This window comes from Panthera uncia, unplaced genomic scaffold (assembly GCF_023721935.1).
Source record: "Panthera uncia isolate 11264 unplaced genomic scaffold, Puncia_PCG_1.0 HiC_scaffold_1541, whole genome shotgun sequence".
NCBI classification, from domain to species: Eukaryota; Metazoa; Chordata; class Mammalia; order Carnivora; family Felidae; genus Panthera; species Panthera uncia.
Window position 1 is genome coordinate 1,146 of NW_026058186.1, and position 16,825 is coordinate 17,970.

General features: G+C 35.2%; 2 protein-coding genes across 2 annotated transcripts in view; one reads left to right on the plus strand and one right to left on the minus strand.

Annotated features, from left to right (window-relative positions):
* The first annotated feature begins 3,646 nt into the window (after window positions 1-3,646).
* Window positions 3,647-4,763, plus strand: LOC125917156 (TRAF-interacting protein with FHA domain-containing protein A-like). The gene has a single exon (XM_049623424.1). It carries the CDS (start codon window positions 3,680-3,682, stop codon window positions 4,235-4,237), a length of 558 nt encoding a protein of 185 aa, XP_049479381.1. The 5' UTR covers window positions 3,647-3,679; the 3' UTR covers window positions 4,238-4,763.
* Window positions 4,764-7,743: 2,980 nt separating this feature from the next.
* LOC125917155 (AP-1 complex-associated regulatory protein) overlaps window positions 7,744-16,825 on the minus strand; it is a 39,412-nt gene continuing 30,330 nt past the window's right edge. Inside the window, exons 5-10 of the mRNA XM_049623423.1 lie at window positions 16,511-16,607; window positions 15,203-15,301; window positions 12,870-12,928; window positions 12,140-12,213; window positions 10,786-10,914; window positions 7,744-9,391 (exon numbers count right to left, since the gene is read on the minus strand). Of these exons, the coding sequence (XP_049479380.1) occupies window positions 9,126-9,391; window positions 10,786-10,914; window positions 12,140-12,213; window positions 12,870-12,928; window positions 15,203-15,301; window positions 16,511-16,607 (724 nt within the window). The 3' untranslated portion in view covers window positions 7,744-9,125. The remainder of the gene's footprint in view (window positions 9,392-10,785; window positions 10,915-12,139; window positions 12,214-12,869; window positions 12,929-15,202; window positions 15,302-16,510; window positions 16,608-16,825) is intronic.

The window sequence follows — 16,825 nt, forward strand, 5'->3', positions numbered from 1 at the left end:
TGGGTGTAATTTGGGTGTTACCAAAAGATTATATCAATGGTTTTGAATCCAGTTCTCCTTTCGGAACTGTTATTGTCCAAAGTCCGAGAATGAACTAGAATGAGGGCAATGTATCCTAGACAAGACTGAGATCATGGACAGATTCTTGCTTTTCCTTTTATCTTTTTTGCTTGTTAACAGCTAATTGTTTTCTTGTCAACAACTAATTGCATCATCTAATGATTTGTTATAATTATTCTTTTTAATGCTGTCTGCTTCTTGAATAATGAGAATTTATTATCATAATTAAAGTATCTTCAAATCACAGTGTAGGATCTGTTAACCAATTCTGCCCATTGTTGGTTAATTGTCGCTACATTGGTTTCATAGTAATTTTTACTATCTTTGACCCATGATTTTAAGGGTTCAGGTCACTTTTTCTGCTTATAGCTATGCATCTCTTGTCTACTTGGGTAATACAATATGATGTAATAATGTCCAAAAACAATCTATTACAAAAAGTAAATTTAAAATTAAAGAGGGGTGCCTGGGTGGCTCAGTTGGTTAGGTGACTGACTTTGGCTCAGGTCATGATCTCGCAGTTTGTGAGTTCGAGCCCCATGTCAGGCTCTATGCTGACAGCTCAGAGCCTGGAGCCTGCTTTGGATTCTGTGTCTCCCCCGTCTCTGCCGCTCCCCTGCTCATGCTCTGTGTCTCTCTGTCTTTCAATAATAAATAAATGTTAAAAAAAAATAAAAAAAATAATAAAATAAAGATATATTTCTAAGTCAATAAAAAAGAAATTTTGCTTAGCTATATCGTTTGTTGAAAAATGGAATAAATTGAGAGTTTTGATTTGTAGCATCATAACTTTGCAAAATAGGAGGAAAGATTGTATTTTAAAAGTAAATAGCAGCAAGCATAGAAAGAAAAGGAAAGCATTTTTTTTAAATCAGCATAATTCTGATACCAACATTTAATATAGATGGCAAACAAAACTACAGACCAACTTCACTCAAGCTTATTGATTCCCAAACTCTAAACAGTTTTTAAGGAATGCAGGAAGTGCTCAGGATCACTCCCTCGGTATTTTTTTTTTTTTTTTTTTTTAATTTTGAGAGAGAGAGAGAGCACGCGAGCGAGTTCTGGGGAGGGGCAGAGAGAGAGGGAGACACAGAATCCAAAGCAGGCTCCAGGCTCTAAGCTGTCAGCACAGAGCCCGACATGGGGCTTGAACTCACAGACCACGAGATCATGACCTGAGCTGAATTCGGATGCTTAACTGACTGAGCCACCCAGGCACCCCCCTATTGGTATAATTTATCGCCACACTAGTTTAAAGGAATTCTGTGTAGCTGTTCAAATGTAAGATGTATTTACATGTGTGGATATAGAAACAAATCACCCATTTGTATGATTAATTTAAGAATGCAAGGTTTAGAACTAGATACAGTATGTTCCTGTTTGTGTAAGAAAATGTTTTCTCTTATGTGTAGAAACATAGGTGTTTGTGTCTGAGCATACACATAGTTAAGCTGCTTGTGTAAAGAACATTTCTGTAAGGATAAAAGCAACTCTTACAGTGGTTGGCTCTAGAAAAGGAAACAAAGGACTAAGGTGGAGGGAAGATACTCTTTTTAAAATATTCTTTTTTACTGTGTCAATTTTTTAATCATGTGCATGCAATCCTTTTAAAATAAATTAGCTTTAAAATGGCAGTTCTGTGTGAGAATAAGCTCTCAAAGATTTTGGCAATTAGTTCTCCTATTCTGTTATACTACTTTATTGTACTGATTATTAAAGGTACATATAAGGCAAATGTAGGTGGAGGGCACAGTGGGGCCAAGAGCTCTTGAGGGACACTCTTAACTCTTAATGGCAGTTATATTGTGGTTAATGTCAGTTTGTCCAGTCATTAGGAACCATTGACAGAAATAAATAATTCCAGGAGGAGTACAGACTATGATATTTAGAACTAACTTGTGGAGATTTTTTTTTTAAGTATGTAATGTCTAATTTTAAAATTATAAAATAAAATAAACTTTTAAAGGATTCACTGTTTTTTTAATGTTTATTTATTTTTGAGAGAGAGAGAGAGAGAGAGAGCGAGCGAGCGAGCATGAGTGGGGGAGGGGCAGAGAGAGAGGGAGACACAGAATCTGAAGCAGGCTCTAGGCTCTGAGCTGTCAGCACAGGGCCTGACACGAGGCTTGAACTCACAAGTTGTGAGATCCTGACCTGAGCCAAAGTCAGAGGCTTAACTCACTGAGCCACCCAGGTGCCCCTATGTATAGTTGACCTGCAACATTACATTAGTTTCAGGTGTTCAGAACATGGTGATTCAGCTTCTCTGTACTTAATGCTTACCACATAGCTACCATCTGTCACAATACAATACTATTACAGTATCATTGACTATATTCTCTATGCTGTGCCTTTTATCCCTGTGACTTACTCATTTTGTAACTGGAAGCCTATATCTCCCTCTCCCCTTCATTCATTTTGCCCATCCCCCTACTTTCTTTCCTCTGGAAACCATCAGTTTGTTCTCTGTATTTGCAGGTCTTATTCTACTTTTTGTTTGTTCATTCATTGGTTTTTAGATTCACATATGAGTGTAATCATATGGCATTTGTCTTTCTCAGTCTGACTTATTTAGTTTAGTATAATACCTTTTGGGTTCATTCTAGTTGTCACAGATGGCATGATCTCATCCATTTTTATGGCTGCATAATATTCTTCTGTGTGTGTGTGTGTGTGTGTGTGTGTGTGTGTGTGTGTGTATACCACATCTTCTTTACCCTTTAGTATTCATCTATTGATGGATACTTAGATTGCTTCCATATCTTTGCTAAGCATTTATTATATTTAACCCTTTTCCTACTAGAAATCTAAGTGACGATGTTAAGGGATAAATGTTGGAATTATTTATTCATAACTTTTAAATTTCTTTAATCAGGTTTTACAATTCATAATACATCTAATTATAATTTAGTTAATAAACTGTAGGTTTTCTTTATGTGTATATTCTCTGAAGGCATTTAAAGCAAAGGGATTATTTATTCCCGATTTTAATGTACAGCTGTCATATTTTCTCTGAGCCCAAGTCATTCTATTTAAATGAGAAAGGAACTGAAGTTTCTTTTTGCTCCTGCCAGATCACTTTATTATCAGCAGGCATTCCTTATTATTGTCTAGACTGTATGTATGGTCTTGTTGTCAAACTAGAAATGAAAAATAGAGATAGAAAAAGTAATACACCAGATCTCATGGGGCTTGGTGAAAATTTTCACATTTGTACTAGATAATTGAAAGTATTCTATGTATTCATCATCTTCTTTTTTTTTTTTTTTTGGTTTATTTATTTATTTTGAGAGAGAGAGAGAGAGAGTGCACAGAAGGGGCAGAGAGAGAGGGAGAGAGAGAGAATCCCAAGCAGTTTCTGAACCATCAGTGTGGAGCCTGATGTGGGCTCGAACTCACATGCCTTGAGATAGAGACCTGAGCCAAAGTCAGACGCTTAACTGACTAAGCCACCCAGGTGCCCCTGTATTGTCTTCTTAATTTAAAGTCTAAATAAATGACCTATCAGTAGATTTTCATCAAAATATTAGAATTAAAGATATCAATGCCTGAAGTATAGGAGTGAACTAACATGCTGTTTTGATTGTTGCAGGCAGGTCAGATCCTGAGACACATCATGTCCAATTTTGAAGATGCTGACACGGAAGAGACAATAACTTGTCTCCAGATAACTGTTTACCATCCCGTCCAGCTGCAAAGTGGAATATTCCAATCCATAAGGTTTTATAACCGAGAAAAACTTCCCTCCAGTGAAGTGGTGAAATTTGGCCGAAATTCCAATATCTGTCATTATACCTTTCAGGACAAACAAGTTTCCCGAGTTCAGTTTTCTCTGCAGCTGTTTAAAAAGTTTGATAGTTCAGTTCTCTCTTTTGAAATAAAAAATATGAGTAAGAAGACCAGTCTGCTTGTGGACAACAAGGAGCTGTGCTACTTAAATAAAATAGACCTGCCTGACAAGTGCATGGTCAGATTTGGTGACTATCAGCTCCTGATAGAGAAGGAAGATGGAGAGTCATTAGAATTTTTTGAGACTCAATTTATTTTGTCTCCAACATCACTCTTGCAAGAAAACAACTGGCCACTACAGAAGCCCATACCTGAGGATGGCTGTTACTCATCCTGTTCTACCCAAGACACTTTTCCTACAGAAATGGATGAAAATGAATTGTGAACACAGAGGGCTAAGAGGAGAATCATGAAGGATGAAGAAATCTGTAGACATTTTATAGATATTTCACAGTTTATTAGTATATTACTGTTATCTGTTATCAAATTTGGGATCTCTTCTTATCATTTTGAAGTCTGTAAATTGTATTAGTCATTGATTTAGTCGTCTGTTGCATTCCTAGATGTATGAAGAATTCTTAAGTGTATTTAAGTGTACCTCTGTGAGCATTAATGTACAAAAAGCATCCTTGGTGATGAAGGAATAGTGTTCTCAAAATAGTTATATTATTTTCTTTATATGCTTGATTTTAGCCCTATGTTTTGCAAGGAACCACCTCTTAGTTTGGTCATATTATTTCACAAGCAGCTCTTTGTTTTCAGTGTCAAGGCCATGGTTGAGTTGCTCCTAGTGGTGTAGCCTGTTGGTACTTGCAGTGCTAGAGTACTGCATGCAACACAGCATGATGTGTTTTGGAGCAGTGTCTATGCGTCATTGTGGTTTTATTATAGGAAGCCTTATTTGAGCAATAATACCTTTTCTATGATTTCCTTTTTGTAGAATTGTGGTGTTTATTTCCAAAAATACTTCTCCGTATCTATATTCAGTATCTAAAACCAATATTTTAGACATTTTAATAAACTATTGCTATGTTTAGAATTCTTGTTTTCTTACCAAATATTACATTGATTTTTATGTACTACACACTTAAAAAAAATTTTTTTTTAACATTTATTCATTATTGAGAGAGAGAGACTGAGCATGAGCCGGGGAGGGGCAGAGAGAGAGGGAGACACAGAATCTGAAGCAGGCTCCAGGCTCTGAGCTGTCAGCACACAGCCCGAAGTGGGGCTCCAACTCACAAACCGCGAGATCATGACCTGACCCGAAGTCGGACGCTCAACTGACTGAGCCACCCAGGCGCCTCTACTACACACTTTTAAATTGCACGAATTCAAAATTTTAACAGCATCCATGCAATAATAAAGTTGAAGTTTAGGGGCACCTAACCGATTCCTCGGTTAAGCATCAGATCTTAATTTCAAGGTCAAGATTATCACGGTCATGAGGTTGAGCCCCGTGTCGGCTCTGCACTGAGTGTGGAGCCTGTTTAAAATTCTCTCACCCTCTGCCCCTCCTCCATTCTCTCTTTCTCTCTCTCTCTCTAAAAAACAAGGTCTAAGTTTAATTCTAAACATTTTTTTGAAACGTTTGAGATTTTTTTGAAATTCTTTCTGAAGACAGAACTGTTCTTAGACTGCTTGCTGTAAGGGAGGAGTGCTGTAGGCCTCAGGCAGAGGAGGCTGTGGCTGGGGATTAAGTCACCACCATCTGCCCCTCAGTGCCTATTGGTTCCAATTCTCGTCTTCCTCACTTCACATGGTGGCACACGGCCACTAGTAGTTCCTGTGACACCACATTCTTTGGTTTCCTATATTCTTGTGTTTGCTTCTGATGGCTGTTTTTCTACCCCTGTTCTCTAAATATCAATAGTTGGGCTTCTCTGCCTATATGCTTCCCCAGGGTGATCTTACCTAGTGTAATGACTTCAAATACCATTTACCTACTTATGACTCCTAAACTTGTACCTTGACCTCTTCTCTGAGCTGCAGACATATATCCCATCACCTTCTTGAGACCTTCATTCAGATTTCTCATAAACATCTCAAATTTAATTTCCCAAAACAGAACTCTTAATTTCCTCTACCTTCCTAAATCTATTCCTGCCACTGCATTCATTAAGTTAGAAACCAAAAAACTATTGACAAGCATAGTTGCAGCTCTTAGGTTGGCTGTCACACTTCCCTAGATTTAGCCAGCAGGGAGACAATGAGCTCAAATAGACTTAGTCTATTACTTACACAGATAGCAAAAGGAAGATCAGCATGGAGTCAGTGTCCCACATCCCTGGTCCCTACGGATGTCTGTAGGACACTGGACCCCAGAGGCTAAATGACACATAAATGGAGGGTAGCTCTGTTGTTGAAAAAGCCGTCTCTAATGAACTCCAGCCAAACAGTTTTATTAGCCTACATCTGTAGTGAATGGGGGTGAGGTGGAAATCCCATGCTTCACTAGAACCAAGGAGTTGGGTGAGAAATTGCCTCATCACGGCCTTCTGCAAGACAGGGAAGCAGATGATAAATGGCTTTGTCACAGCTCCTCTAAGACTGCCTATCTTGCCATGTTCCAGGAAGGATCATAGGGCTTTGTCAAGACAGGCTAGACTGGGGTTGAGTGTTGCTAGGTAGATATGCAGTGAGCAAGGTCACCAGGTCACCGTGCTGGAAGCACTATCCTACAGTTATCTTGGATTCCACTCCTTTTTTGCCCCCATATCTAACCCATTAGAAAATCTTGTTAATTCTTCCTCTAAAGTTTATCAGCTCTGCATTGGTATCATCATTATCAACCCAAGTCACACCATGTCCCATTGCAGGTATCACTCTTGCCCTCTTATAACCCATTCTCTATACGGCAGCTAGGGGAATTTTTAAAAAATGCAACCCTAATCACTCTACACTCTAGCTTACAAGAAGTCAGTGGCTTTATACGTCAAATAAAATGAATTCTTAACCATAGTCTATAAGGCCTTACATGATCTGGCCCTAAATACCCTTCAGATATCATCTCATATTACTCTACCTCACAATGCTTCAGTCCCAGTGGTCTTTTCATTCTCAGAACATACCAAACATTCTCCTTCACCTCAGGAACTTTATATTTGCTGTTCCTTTTGCTTATAACCTGTGTCACCAGGCTTTTTACATGGGCTGGTTCCTGCTCAGCAATTAGGTCTCAGCTCAAATGTCCTCTCCTCAGAGAAGGCTCGCTTGACCTACCAAAAGTAATCCCCTCGTCTCCAGCTATCCTGCATCCTCTCGTCTTATATGTTTCCTAATTGTGATCTGTGGTTTTCTTGTTTAGATGTTTACTTGTTACTGTCTTGTCTCTCTCATCAGAATGTAGGCAAAAGAGCTTGGACATTTTATGTCTTTTTACCACGATATCCCTAATACCCTATCAGACACAGATTCTCTAATATCTGCTGAATAAATAAATGCTATTTCTAGTGTTTTTTATAAATATATAAAACAAGAAAATTTATATCCTCTTCTTAGCAGTTAAAACAAACATTTTAAAATTTAGTTCCACCCTGCTTTCCTAATTCACTCCTTTTTGTCTTCACAGCAGATTTAGTAAAATAATTATGCCCTAGGAGTCAGAATTATTGCGTTTTTATAGAGTAAAACTAGTAATAATCAAATAATTTATTATTTTTAAATGTAAAAATGTGTTTATTCACAATCCTTGAGAAGTTACCATTCCTTCAAAAAATTTTTTATGAACAAAATGCCAAGAAAAATTACAATAGTAGCTTATGCCAAACCAAAAATATACATCTGATGTATACAAACTTTAAAAAGCGTAACACAGGCAATGTGAATATAGATTACTTTTAAAATATTTCCAGTGACAAAGCTACAACTTAAATTATGTTCAGACAATCATAAATAACAGCATTACCTAATATATTTACATATTTAAAGTATCATATTTATTTCTATGAGATTAAAAAAGATGAAACTATAGATGTCATTGCCTAGCAGTTCAAATATTGAAAGGGCCACATGATTTTGTTTTAAGTACAGCAAGAACTTTAAGTTACTATTTATATCTGGACCTTCCTATATTTTTGAGAACATGCACTGTCATTGCTGCAAGGAAAAAAAAAAACACACTAAGGAAAAATCAGAAAACAGTCTGCTTACTAAAATCATACTCAATCCTCAGCAAAATTAAGACAAACAATTAGGGAGTGCTTATATCCTTGGCCTTTCAAATTGATACATAAACTTTGGGGAAAAGAAGAGCTCAATGCATAAAACAAAATGCATTTTTATATATTGATATGCTTAGTTCCATCCCATTAAAGCACCTTGTATTACAAGGCAAAGGAAAGCTTAATAAAATCAATGGATCCTTTCACACCAGAAAGGATTTTACTTTGAAATACCCGTATTGCCTTTTTAGGTTTTCCTTTCTTAATAAATCATGCACAAAGAATATGTCCTGTGTAAAATCTTTCTAAGACCATTCATTGGAAATATAGAATTTTTTAAAAATGACACTTAGAAATTTAATATATCAATTAACTTAAAGTCAATATTCATTTATACTGGCAGCATGTAAAAGGAAGAGAAAAACCTAAATATGTATTTTTTCTTCAATATTATTTTTAATTACCAGCTTCAAGTGTCCAAACTCAGAGTTTATTGTAACATATTATCCTTTGTTCAGACTGAATCAACATTATTATACTAGGATATGCAGTAAGTGTAGAAAGAAACGGATACTTCAGCATTTCCTTAGGGTCATCTACTCAATTGTGCTTACTATTAGATAATAAAATTTAAGTAAGTCATAGGAGTAAATAATGCTGGAAACGGGAACACTATTATATATCTGATCTGGCAGTCCCTCCTCATGCTCCCTTCACATCTGCTGAGAATTAACACAAAATGCCCTAATATTTCACAGAGACCTACTGAAATAGGTTTGAGAAGCATCCAAAGTAAAATTAATGAAATTATTTTTAAAAGTGAAAATCTACAAATAGTAAACAGGAATGCTATAAAGATGAGTTAAAATAAATCTAATAACATGACAGAACCATTAAATTGTTTTTGAAAAGCAGAAGGCAGATGATGAAATTGCACTTAATTCTGAAGCAACTCAGATATAGCCTATCATTTCTATTCCTTTCTAATAAGCATTTACAACATGGTTTCTTATCTCCCTCTTACAAAACGGCTCAGCACAACCATCTATACATTCTAGTTGGTTTTTAAAATTTGGTCACAACTGATAAACCGGGTCACACGATTTTACCCTATCGTTTCTGTTGATCTGCATCAGATTGCTTTATGCCAGAATCAGACAGTTCTAATACAGGATTTACAAATCCAGAATACTCAGAATTGCCATTGCCGTCCATTTCGGCACTAACAAAATCATTCTCCCACTCCAGCCCGTTGGAATCCTCAGAGGCTGATGTAGGGTTACTTCCAGTCTTCTTGCTGCTGTACTTAAGTGCTGCTCGGAGAATGTCTTCCTCTGTTTTGGAACGCTCTCTCATCGGAAGCATGCGATTCATTCCTATTATTTGGAGAGTTGTTACAAATCTCAGTGAAAATTTAAGAAGCTGTGTCAAAAGACTTACCAGTTAGTAATACAGTTTTTATTTAACAATCAGACTTGGTTTGTTAATTAACTTCAAGAGTCAGTCCTATGGAGGCCTTGTTAAGGAAAGGTTTCTAGTTGGCTCTCTCTCCTACCTGGTCTAGTTTAGTAACTAACTGTGTTAATGACTAGAATAATAACCTCAAAAGTCATATTATCTACAAATCTGATTAGCATACAGTGTGGATGACAGACTCTGGAACTGAAAGACCTCACAGGCTTTAAATCAAACTTAAAAAGATGCTACAATAAAAATAAATTTAAAGTCTGCTGCTTGGGACCCAGATACAAAATAACAGAAGTACAGGACTGTGGAAAGTGTTTAGCTGAGAAGACGACTTAATTACGTAAGTTAAAGCAATCTTTGGTAAAGTCATTCAAGTCCCTTGTACCTTTGTTTGTTTCTTGATAAAAGAAATGGCTTGACTAGAGGACTAAGGTCCATTGCATCTCAAAATTCTGTAAAATAGTTAATGCTTACTATTCTTCTAAAGTCCTACATTCTATAATTGGTTCTTCCTTTTTGCGGATTACCTAGTTCCTAAAATGAAAATGAAAATGAAAACTTGAGCCTTATTCTGTGAAATAGCCTTTAAAAACCTCCCATGTTTTAGCTACAATTTTGAGTACTTAGTATGTGCTATACTCTGTAGTGGGTATTTTATATACATTTTATTTCATCCTCACAACATTCATATGTTCATTTGTTCAAATATTTATGGACTGCTCATTGTGTGCCTCATTTCATTTCATTTCATTTCATTTCATTTCATTTCATTTATTTATTTTGTGCCAGGCATTTTAGACACTGTGTATACAATGGTGAATAGTCATCCTTTAAAATAGGTTTATTATTCCCTTTTTATGATGAACAAACTGAAGCTGTAAAGAGATTAAGAAATCTCCTGAAAGTACTAGAGCTAGGAAAACATACCAGCTAAAATTCAAACCCATGTCCATGTTACTTACAGCTTTTGAACTACACAAAAAAAACCCTACCATTTATAATGAACCAAAAGATAATAAAATTTTGGCTTTACGTAGACCACAAGGGGGCAGTAATTCTTCTTATTAAGTACTATAGGTTCATTAACATTTATTTTCTAAAGCGCAAGAAACACTAAGAATTAAGTAACTTTCTAAACCATTTATCAACAGATGATAATCACTAATATAGTAAGAGACTAAGAAATTTTTGTACTGATTTTTCATGGTCTTGCACTCATTTCAGTTTAAAGTAAAATACCAAGTAGATTTCTATAAATTAACACAGATTAAAATTTTCAGGTATAATTGTGAATATAAAATACCTTCTTCATCTTCCCACTCTAGATCTAGGGAAGTGCTGTCATCATTTCCACTGGTTGATTTAGTTTTGGTCATTAAATCACAACTGCTTTCTGTATTTGGTGTCAAAACTGTGGCATCTGATGAGAGTCCTAGAATATACATTAAATATAATGTGGTCATTTATATTCTTTTATCACAACCATTTATTTTGTAATATTACCTTTCTCCAAGTATTATTACTTTTAACATCATAAGAAACAATTATTGAGATCATCACGTTGGTTAAGTTTCTATTGGGAACAATATAAGGCTTTTCCCCTTTGTTTCTTTTTATTTTTTTACCATGTAGCATGATAAACATGAAAATTTAAATGAATTATATAGGGGCGCCTGGGTGGCTCAGTCGGTTGAGCGGCGCACTTCAGCTCAGGTCATGATCTCGCGGTCCGTGAGTTCGAGCCCTGTGTCGGGCTCTGTGCTGACAGCTCAGAGCCTGGAGTCTGTTTCAGATTCTGTGTCTCCCTCTCTCTGACCCTCCCCCATTCATGCTCTGTCTCTCTCTGTCTCAAAAATAAATAAACGTAGGGGCGCCTGGGTGGCTTGGTCGGTTAAGCGTCCGACTTCGGCTCAGGTCATGATCTCACAGGCCGTGAGTTCGAGCCCCGCATCGGGCTCTGTGCCTGTTTCAGATTCTGTGTCTCCCTCTCTCTCTGCCCCTCTCCTGTTCATGCTCTGTCTCTCTCTGTCTCAAAAATAAATAAACGTTTAAAAAAAAATTAAAAAAAAATTTAAAAAAATAAGTAAACGTTAAAATAAATAAATAAATGAATTATATAAACTTTTCCAATACAATAAACTCTAGGTAATATTTTTAATAACCAATTATAAAGAGGGACAAAAAAAATAAATGAACAAATAAAATCAGCCCATGTTTTCAAGAGGAACTGCTTTTGGGGTTCCAACTTTTGAAACTTAGAGAAAAACATTTTAATCTTAATCTTTTTAACGTTTAAAACATTTAGTCTTTAATCAATTTGTAATAACTAAAATGAGTATACTTTTGTAACTACTTCTTCCCATCTTCCCTTCTTCTGGGAGATGGAGAGGTAGGACCAGAGTAGAAATAGAAAAACATGTGCTTGACTCTCCATCCAGATCTACAGTAATACCCTGAGATTTTTCTTTGCTCCAATTCCCTTTTGAAAAGGAAAGATACAAATGTATAATACAGAACTAGTTAATTGATATATCTGGGAAATACAATTTTAAAGGGCAGGAAGTTCTTCTATAGAATGAGAGTCAGGATCTCCATTTATCTGTTTGTTGTGGCATTAAGTAAAATTAAAATGTATGCATATATTTTAAAAGACTTACTACTACTTCGAAAAACTTCATACTGTGACTTTACATTTCTTAAACAAGATTCAAAGTCATCTTCTGGTCCTGAACTGTAATAAAAGTAAAAGAATTTTTTAATATATTCATAGTAGATGCAACAAAATGCATGCTTATGCTAATGAAGGCATTTTAGTTTGAAGGTCTATCCCACACAAATTTATAATTACTATACAATTAGAATTACCTAATGAAAATAGGTCCTAATTTTCTTAATGCTAGCAATAAATTGAAAATAGTAAGATTTTGGTTAATCCTGAAGTCAAGGTTTAGTCATAAGCCCATTTTTATAATTTATAATAATGAAGCACGAACAAGGTTCTTTGAATGAGTGGAAAATACAACTTTGGAATGTGTGTTCTAAAAAACAATCATACATAAACTTTGTTATAAGAAAAAGAGGGGTGCTAAGGAAAACACAAACTAGCAAGGCATAAGCAATTTATCCAAAGGCATTTGGTCTGTTACTGCATTATTTTCTATATGGAAGATATGACCACTCTTAAAAACACAATGAAATTAATTTAAATAAATGAGCACTTTCCAATGTAAAGAAAACAAATGCTCTCAGTCTTTTTACAAAGTAGTGTCTCTATTTTTTAGGGAACACATAAACATAGTATGTATACAAACATCCAGAGCTGAACCGTGTTCTCTTTGTAAATAACATTTTCTACTACAAAGGGAAGTATTATGTTTCACTGTTTACCTTTGACATTCTCCATTGTTGGAAGGATGGTATCGCTGCACAACTCTCTGCCTTTCTTGCTTTGGAAACATAATGCAATACAAAATCACTCTGTTGTAAAGTTATATTTAAAAAAAAAATCTTTCATGTAACACCAAAAGGTAATTTTTTCCTAGTTCCTAAAAAAAAAAAACAAACTTAAAAAGTTATTCCATTGAAGTTTTTTTTTTAAAAAAATGTATCACTGTTCATTTCTATATCCTCTTATTTATGGATGGAATCTCTATCCTTGTATAATCCTTGAGGGCTCAGAATATTTACAGTGTTATTAAAAATAACTTTTAAAACAGGTATATATTGGTGTACTCAACATTCTTATTATACCCAAGAACTTATAATAACTGGAAGGATGAGGGGTAAGAAAAAAATAGTTAAAACAGTGGATGAAGTTCTATTTTGGCTGAAATAAATAGCAATAAAACAAAAGATCTAGAAGACCTGGCTGAGCTGACTCAGAAATAATAAAAACAAAGGATTTAGAAAACCTGTCAAGAGTTAGGGCTTTGATAAACTTTAAAAAAAAAAAAAAAGTGGTGCTTGGGCGGCTCAGTTAACCGTCTGACTCCTGATTTTGGCTCAGGTCATGATGTCAGGGTTTGTGAGATCGAGCTCTGCATTGGACTTTGCACTGACAGTGCGGAGCCTGCTTGGGATTCTCTCTCTCTCTCTCTCTCTCTCTCTCTCTCTCTCAAAAATAGATAAACTTTGGAGGAAAAAAAGAGTTAGGGTTCTGATGCTTAATTAGCTGTGTATCCCTGGCATGGTCTCTACTTTCTGTTTATCTGTAAATTACAGATGGCTGTAATACTGCCCTAACACACTCATAATGCTATTGTGAAAATTGAATTGATTTGCATATATGTGTGTATGTTTGTGTGCCAGTGTATGTTGTACAGACTATTATGTGTTTCTGGAAAACTCAGAGAACCCAAATAGATGCTGCATATGGAATGCTTTTGTCTTTAAAAGGTGAGCAGTAGAGATTTTATTATAGTAAGAAGAGTTATCTAAAGTATAGCCAGAAAAATATTTTTATTTCCTAGTAGGTGAGTTAATTTTTAACCTTTTTCACAAGTTAGAATATATTGAAAAACAAAAACAAAACCAAAAAACCCCATTTTCCCACATAATCTAATTAATCTGCTGAAACAATTTAATAAAAACGGGAGGGGAGCGGGAAGAGAAAGAGATAGAGACAAAGAAAGAGAGAAAGGGCACTGGTCGCATATAAATTCATGGCAATATGACACATGATTTTTCAGTTTCTCTGTTACAATAATTCTTATGTGACATGATCTTTGTACTACTTCAGTTAATATTACAGCACAGAGTTCACACAGGCAAAATATGGAGGAAGATGCTAAGTAGGATAACTGACCAAGCACTGCTGTGCTTTGAACTGCGGCTCTACCATTTATTAACTGCAGGATCTCAAGCAAGTTACTTAACATCTCTGTCCCCTAGTTTCCTCATCTATAAAATGAGGACTGAAAATGCTACCTATCTCCCAGGATTGTTGTCAGTATTAAACAAGGTAAAACATGTAAACTAATTAAAACACTTCCTGACATAACAGGCTCCGTAAATGCCTGTTATTAATAGTGGTCTGGCAATTACAGTAATGCCATATTAGCATACAGCATGGTGAGATATAATAAATCTGTTGCCTTCTCTGATAATATGCCAAAGATTTCTCAAGACTCAAACTCCCAGTCTCCCAAAGACACAAGAGTAAAGATGAGAAATATACAATATCTGAAGATGAGGCAAACTGTCTAGCTTACCAGATTCAAAGAAGTGGAAGAAATTCTAGCAGTTCAACGATTGGTCTAAAAAATACTCACAAGAGCAAACTAAAAAGTGCTGTAGAAATTATTTGATGCTATTCCTAGTTGTTAAAGACGAACTAATTTGCCTTTAAAATTCCTACGAATGGGGGTGCCTGGGTGGCTCAGTCGGTTAAGCATCCGACTGTTGATTTCAGCTCAGGTCAAGACCTCACGGTTTGTGGGATGAAGCCCTGCATAGGGCTTCTGTGCTGACAGCGCAGAGCCTGCTTGGGATTCTGTCTCTCTCTCTCTCTCTCTGCCCCTCCCCTGCTTGTGCGCTCTCTCTCTCAAAATAAATAAACTAGAGAATAAAAATGAAAATTCCTAAGAATATATGCATAAATACATTTGCTGTTAAACAAGAAGCCCTTGATTCTGGGGGGTGGAAGAAGTCTCAATTGAGATTTGTCAGAGAAAATCAGGAGATGAGCAGCCCTGACATATGTTGGGGTCTTTTCCCCTCACCTCCAAGAGCTTTCGCTGCTTTGCTGCCCTGGCTGCTTCACGCTGTGCAGCGTATAAAGCTTCTTCTTCTAGTCTTAACTTCTCTTCTTGTAAGGCTAACTGTACATGAACAAAACAATAAGGATTAACAAAAACCAGAACCTGTCTGACTGCTCTAAAAATAAAATGTTTGTTTGTAAAATTAAAAATAAATTATTAAAAAAATAAATGACCTCTATAAAGCATAACAGAATTGAAATTTTTGTGATTTCTCATTTCAATTTCTCCTCTTACAAAATAATTCAAATGATATCAAAGATATTATAGAACTCTTTAGAAGCTGAATTATGAAGTAGTAGCATTTAATTTGCAGAAATACAAAATTGTTTCTTTAGAATATATAGTGATCTTCATGCTCAACAATTGTTCCAATGCCTATCACTCTGACTAGTTTAATGGTTTTGGCTCTCCTGAGTCCAAGGTCTTTAAACTAAGGCCAATCATACCACCATCTATCAAAGTGAAGTAAGCTTTCACAAAGTTCATGTCTCATTGATGCACGTGTCCTGAATTTTATTACCACCAAGCTATTCAGCAATTAGTTTCAAATTTAAATTCTTGCTATTCCTAATAGCATCCAAACTGCTTTAGTGATAATTCATTGCATGTCAAACCAAATTTAAAAATCAAATTTCAACGATTTTTTTCTTTAGCCTAATATTAACATCTATTTGCATAGCTTAAATTAATGCTGTTGAAATCAGTAATTGGTACTAAACAAACTGTTCTTAAATGTATAACAGAATATGACTAATTCCACTTACTGATTAGCAAAACTATAATTATAGGCCATTTCCATCAACACATTAAAATAAATATAACATTTAGGATTATAGTTTATGGTTCACTTAGAATTCACTTTATTCACTAAGAATAAATAAATCCAAGACAAACAAAAAGACTTAAAAAATACTTATTGTGAAACAGAGTAGTTTTTAAAAGTTGGTTTTAAACACAAAAATACATGTATCTTGCCAGAGTCTCTACTTGTGAATTAAGATGTTATTTTTTAGAAGAATGTATTATCTTCATTTTTGGCAGCATATGATTTCTGATCAATTAAATCAAAGTAAAAGAAACTATAATAGACTGGAACATTATTCTTTTACTTTTTGTTCTTCTCTTACTTTTAAATAATTTTCATCTGTATAATATCTAAATATAGGTTCAGTGACTGTTCATATGCCCTATATTAATGACAACTTTCTCCATACTATAAACTGAAGCTTTATGAGAACACATACTTAAGCAACATAAAAGACTATTTACCTCTTTTTGAATTTTCATATCAAGATCTTTCTGTTTTTCAGCAATAGAATCATAATGCCTCTCTCTTAGGTTAACAATTTCTTCCTCAGTAAGAGGTCTACAGAGAAAAATGAGGGAGAAAAAGAAAGAAAAGAAAAAATACTTCTGACGAGTTCAAGTCCAAATAAAAAACTCATAAACTAGAGAAATACTAAAATTTTACTGTCCAAAATGTATTAAAGCAATTTAATGCTATAATTTCAATTGTTAAGAGTAAAAAGGCATACATTCTAACACTTGCTATAATTTGGTATATATGTTGAATAGGATGATATA

Excerpts from the sequence above, each read along its gene's own strand:
- LOC125917156 (XM_049623424.1), top strand. The coding sequence starts at position 3,680 with ATGTCCAATTTTGAAGATGCTGACACGGAAGAGACAATAACTTGTCTC.